Source organism: Oncorhynchus mykiss, chromosome Y (assembly GCF_013265735.2).
Source record: "Oncorhynchus mykiss isolate Arlee chromosome Y, USDA_OmykA_1.1, whole genome shotgun sequence".
NCBI lineage: Eukaryota > Metazoa > Chordata > Actinopteri > Salmoniformes > Salmonidae > Oncorhynchus > Oncorhynchus mykiss.
The window spans coordinates 17,474,230-17,480,229 of NC_048593.1; the positions used below are offsets into that span (position 1 = coordinate 17,474,230).

A 6,000-nucleotide genomic window follows, 5' to 3' on the forward strand; every position below is an offset into this window, starting at 1 on the left:
CCGTACTGCTTCTTAACACAGCGCGCGTCCAACCCGGAAACCAGCCGCACCAATGTGTCGGAGGCTACACCGTGCACCCGGCAACCTTGGCTAGCGCGCACTGCGCCCGGTGAGACAAGGAGACAAAGACCAATAACCCGACCAATACCGACCAACACCGACCAATAACCCGGACAACGCTAGGCCAATTGTGCGTCGCCCCACGGACCTCCCGGTCGCGTCCGGTTACGACAGAGCCTGGGCGTGAACCCAGGGACTCTGATGGCACAGCTGGCGCTGCAGTACAGCGCCCTTAACCACTGCGCCACCCGGGAGGCCAGAAATATATATTTTTAATGGCCCAAACAACAATGCAATTCAAGCAAAGCAGGCACACCTGTTAATTGAAATGCATTCCAGGTGACTACCTCATGAAGCTGGTTGAGAGAATGCCAAGTGTGCAAAGCTGTGTTATTTGTGTTATTTCATAGTTTTGATGTCTTCACTATTATTCTACAATGTAGAAAAAGGTAAAAAGAAATAAAGAAAAACCCTTGAATGAGTAGGTTTGTCCAAACTTTTGACCGGTACTGTATATTATTTAGTATATGTAAAGACATCAAGATTAGTCCGATGGGTGACAAAATTAGCCTATAGCTTGTGAATAATGCCCAGATTGTGTGTAGTAATGCAAGTAAAGCATTCCTTTTCTAATCATAGCCGCACTCCTCATGAAGTCTAGCCAATAGGCCTATATGTTTTGATAAGGTTTGCATCACAACTAAAGTGGCCAAATAACTTCTTAAACTTAAGCACATTAAATCAGCTTTACAACAGGTTTAGAGCCTAACTGGCATACATACACAGCACGTGAATTTTACGTTTGGGGAAGATAATTTTCACCATAAAAATGCACCTTTAGAATAAAAGCATTACATACATAAATCGCATTGTGGAACATTTGCACTTATAGCCTGCTGTCATGTGAGCATTTCTGCATAATGTGAAGAAATAGCCTAATAGTTTATCAATATTTTAAGCTAAATGTTCTGATCTGTATCAGCCTCACAAAAAGTTGATGCTAGTGGTTGAATTAATTTGGGATCTATCCCACAACTATCCCAGACTGTTTGGAATTTCTTTCTCGCACAGAATATAATAGCTAAACCTTTGTACTATGGGGAATAGGCTAGTGCTTTTGCTGTTAGTTAGGCCTACTCATCTTGTTGGCTGACGAAAATTAAATGTGGACAGTTCTTCCAAGATCTTTAATATGCGCCTCGTCCCTGATGTGTCAGTCTTTACTTGTAGCCCGTGAGAAAAACCCAATCACGTGAAGGAGCCATTTGAGTGAGAGGAGCTTTGGAGCACGCAGCAGGGAATTATCATTATTATGTTTAGCCCAAGGTCACAACGACCACTGGCTGCAAAAGGCATGGATTTTTTTAGGGGACATTAAGGCCACACAAAGAAGATGCCGCCAGGGAATTTGAGGCATTATCAAGTGTTTGTCAAGTTGTGAATGAGAGAATGAAAAAGTATCATGGAATGTAGGCCTACATTGAACACCCCACATTGGCTGCTACTGTAGGCTGAATGACAGAACAGCTATTGCCATGTTAAATTGTTATTGAATGCATTTTCTCCATTGTTTTTGATGGTAGGCCACTCTGATCAAATAGACACAGTAGTCTGCATGGCCACTGTTAAAACTGTAACTTAAAGTAGGTACAGCCTCAGTGTTCACAGTAAATGCACACTGGAAGTTGCACAGAATTTTCACAACTTTCAAGTTTGGCTCAGCAGACCTGAAATTTGCTCAGTGCTGAATTTTTTTTGAGGGAACATTGGTAACAACTTGGGCTGGGAATTGGCAGGGATTCGATACTGTGATTTTATTGCGATTTGATGTTCCAAACATATTGCGCACCATATATCTGCTGTAGAGGGACAGGAGAGAGCCATGCGAAAACACGTTTTTATAAATCATGGAAATAAGAAAATTACTTAAAACAAATTGTCTCCCTATTAAAAAGAATATGGAGAACAAGCTATGAATTAAACAAAATACTGGTACAGGTGCAGCCAACTAGCGCTAAAATAATCTGGCGATATAGTCAAAACGATACAATATCATCAAAAAATAATATCCCAATATGTAACTGTATCTCCCCCCATCACTAGTAACAACATACAGTGGAATGAATAAGGTAGGCCTGCCTGGCTTTCCATTTTCCCCATGGGACCAGAATTCTCCCTCCTCAGCATAAAGTGTGTTGTTGTTGGACAAACATGTCTCAACATGCCATTGTGATCAATGGTCAAGTTTAGACTTTTGAAATAAACAAAAGCCCCCCCCCCCCAACATAGAATTATAATAGGCTAGATGTTCGACCATCCCCATCACAAACACACCCACCAAAACTGTGAAAGGCAAATATTGTAATTTAGGTTCATAATTCACTTGTAATAAATTATTACTCATATTTCATCTGCAAATGGCTGTTCATATTTTTCATCCTCAAACCCGATGATTGCATCTTTCAGCTGCCATGTCCAAATTAAGGTCGTACGATAACATAAAAATGATAACAATTCAGACGTAACTGTTTCATTTGGATAATAGCTACATTTACACAATCTAGATTGACACAATGACACTGCCACATCGTTCCCTCACCTCTCTATTCCTGCCTTTGAACACCACCGCAAATGCACCGTGTCCTATCAAGTCCTTCCTGCTGAACTCGAATTTCCCCACGGTCTCCATCGCTCCAGAACCTCGGGGTTTTATTTTGAAGTAAAATTACAAGCGTTGCACGGTCGCATATCTCCTCTCTCGGAAGTCCCTTTCTCCTCCGTGAAGTCGGGGCAGCAGGAAAGTTCACCCCGTCTTTCAATTGCCATGAACTGCCTTCTTAAGAAAGAACGACTTTCTTCTCTCATGTTTAGGTAAAGAATGGAAAGGAGTCAGCCTCCTTTTAACAATATGCGAGTCCCATGTTTTTTTTGTTTTGGTAGCTAGCTAGCTTACACAACTGACGCAGTGTTTACAAAGACACAATGCCCCAATGTAAGCTAGCTGCTAGCAAAACATATCCACCTTAAAAACAGAAGGCACGCCTGGGTGTTTTTGTTGGTATACAGAGGATATCGTTGGCTCCGTTGCAACCCGTTCAATAATGTGTTTTAATTTGTTCCAACGCAAGTCCATAACATTTATGCAAGCGGCATCTCGTAATAGTTTCAATGGGCTAATAGTTCCCCCCCAGAGGAACCCTCGTATCGATTATGGTCTCAACAAGGTTAGTGCACGCCTTCAGTTGCTCTCTAAGTCCCGCAATTTTGCGCACGCGCACAGAGCTACAGCTGTATTTTCTTTTACGTCAAACTAGGGTGGTGTCACATCAAGTGTGCTGTTGTTTTTGTTTGCCCACTTTTCTGCATGCAACCACCTAGACTAGATATATTACCTGGACAGCAAAGTAAAGAACAGTAACCTAACCTATAATAATTGTCTGACATCAACAGAAATTGCCTGCTATCTTTGATAGCATAACTGATGTAGGGTGTTATTATGGCCCAAGCACAAATTGTATAGAATCTTTTATAGCCTCTACACATTTTTGGTGAAGTGAAATAACATGATGTGTGTTTTTATGATGTTCTCATAAGAACAGGTATGGGCTGAGTCAATAATTAACTGTCTTTAGTTAAAACTAAGTTTACATCTCTCTACTGGCACCATGTGTTGTAAATCAGTGTTGCATGAGGGTCATGCAAGCGGCAGACCAGACACAACACAATTTTTTTTTGTCATTTAGCAGACACTTACAAGGAGCAATTGGGGTTAAGGGCCTTGCTCAAAAGCCTGGTCTCATAGACTAGATGTATTACATGTAAATCCGGGATGCTAAAATTAGTATGATATGTTACACAAGACAGAAGGTTACTTGAGGCAAAAATGAAAGGAGGGTGGTTGGTCAAGGTGGATGAGTGTGCATATAATGTGAACATACAGCAACAGGTTAAGGTTAGGGTTAGCTAAAAGGGTTAGGGTAAGGGTTAGCTAACATGCTAAGAAGTTGCAAAGTAACTACAAAGTAGTAAGTAGTTGCAAAGTTACTAATTAGATAACATTGTCTGTAATAAGATTTTAATATGCAACCTTTGGATTGCTAGAAGTTGCAAACGATGCGTGTTTGAATCTCATCAAGGACAACTTTAGCATTTTAGCTAGTTAGCAACTACTCACTACTTTATAGCTACTTTGCAACTACATAGAATGTTGGCTAACCATAATCCTAACCCTTTTAGCTAACCCTTCTCCTAACCTTAACCGTAGCCCTTTAACCTAACTCCTAACCTTAACCCTAACGCCTAGCTAATGTTAGCATTGGCCACCTAGCGCAACAAATCATGTGTTTTGCAAATTCGTAACATATTGTACGTTTTGCAAACATTGTGCGAATTGTAAAACATGACATATCATACAAAATGGATATCCACAAACGAATACTAAATGGAGTGTTTGGATTTATGTACAGAATAACCCAAAATCCTCTGAGACCAGGTTGTGCTTAAGGCCATGTCAACAGATGTTTCACCTAGTCAGTTTGGGGATTCAAACCAGTGACCTTTCGGTTACTGGCCCAATGCTCCTAACCGCTAGGCTACCTGACACATCTCCCACATTGTCTGTGCGCGTGTGCATGTGAATTATGCCTAATTATTATAGTTTATAATATGAATATTGAATTAGAACATGTAAGAAACTATGAATACTAGCTGCATGCCTATTAAAATATAAGAATGTGTTGTCCTGAGTGTTCTATCATGGCTACAAAACATGTAGGCTAATAATGAGGTTTGACACCACAATAGAATAGAATGTGAGAATATAATGTTGTCTACTCTGCAGTAGATTGGGCAGTGTTTCTAAATCGAGGGACAAACTGACTAACAGACAGTACTTCAATTCGATGCAAAGTACAGTATTTTCCCTTGAAGGAATTTTTAGAAGCCAATACAGACTAAAATAACATAGAGTGCAGGACATAGAGAACAAAACATCAAGAACAGCGGCTTACAGCGGATAAGGTTAGCTCATGTTGATATTGTTTGCCATTCTTTTAAAAACATTGTTTTTTTTTCAAACACCAGAAAGTACAACCAACTGGGCACAGATGTCAATTCACTGTCTATTCCATGTTGGTTCAACCAGTGGAAGCAACGTTGATTCAACCAGTGTGTGCCCAGTGGAAACCACTTACGAGACAAATAATGGATTGGTTAAGAATCTTTATTTGTACATAAAAAATCAAAAGGCTAGGCTACTTATTATGGGTGCTTAGAGGACACAGTCAGAATCTACCTACAACATGACGCATTACAGTAACCTAATGTCCTGAAATGAGTTTCCTGCTGTCAATCTTAACCAAATGAACATCTCAGCACAGCAAGTTGGATGTGCGATTCAACGCATACAGTACAAGGGTGATGAAAAGATAAGCTACTAAATGGAATGTGGAAGCATTTTAAGTAGAATGAGCTCAATTGCAGTGTGGTTATTAATGACGATAATGATCTAGGCCTAATTATCTAGTTCAGGCTTCTACTAAATTATCTCATTAGCCTGTCTTGTCATTATTTATTCGTTTCATAAGCACATTTGTGTAAAAGTATCAACATGGTCAGTAAAGCAAGTTTGAACTTTGTGGTGGTCACATGAACAGTGCATTCAGAAATGATTCACACCCCTTTTGTCAACGATCTACAAAAAAATACTCTCTTATGTCAAAGTGGAAGAAAAATTAAAAATTATATTATTATTAATGGAAAATATATTAGATAAGTATTCAACCCCCAGAGTCAATACTTGTTAGAATCACCTTTGGCAGAGATTACAGCTGTGAGTCTTTCTGGGTAAGTCTATAGGAGTTTTGCAAACCTGGATTGTACAATATTTGCCCATTATTCTTTAAAAAATTCTTGAAGCTCTGCCAAGTTGGTTGTTGATCA

General features: G+C 39.8%; 1 protein-coding gene across 6 annotated transcripts in view; it reads right to left on the bottom strand.

Annotated features, from left to right (window-relative positions):
- Positions 1-3,335, bottom strand: part of LOC110509735 (serine/threonine-protein kinase ULK1) — a 49,160-nt gene extending 45,825 nt beyond the window's left edge. For 5 of the 6 annotated variants that reach the window (XM_021590808.2, XM_021590809.2, XM_036967305.1 and 2 more), the window contains exon 1: positions 2,660-3,335. In XM_021590808.2, coding sequence (XP_021446483.2) covers positions 2,660-2,749 — 90 coding nt within the window. In that variant the 5' untranslated portion in view covers positions 2,750-3,335. The remainder of the gene's footprint in view (positions 1-2,659) is intronic. The other variant, XM_021590807.2, reaches the window with a different exon arrangement.
- Positions 3,336-6,000: the final 2,665 nt, after the last annotated feature.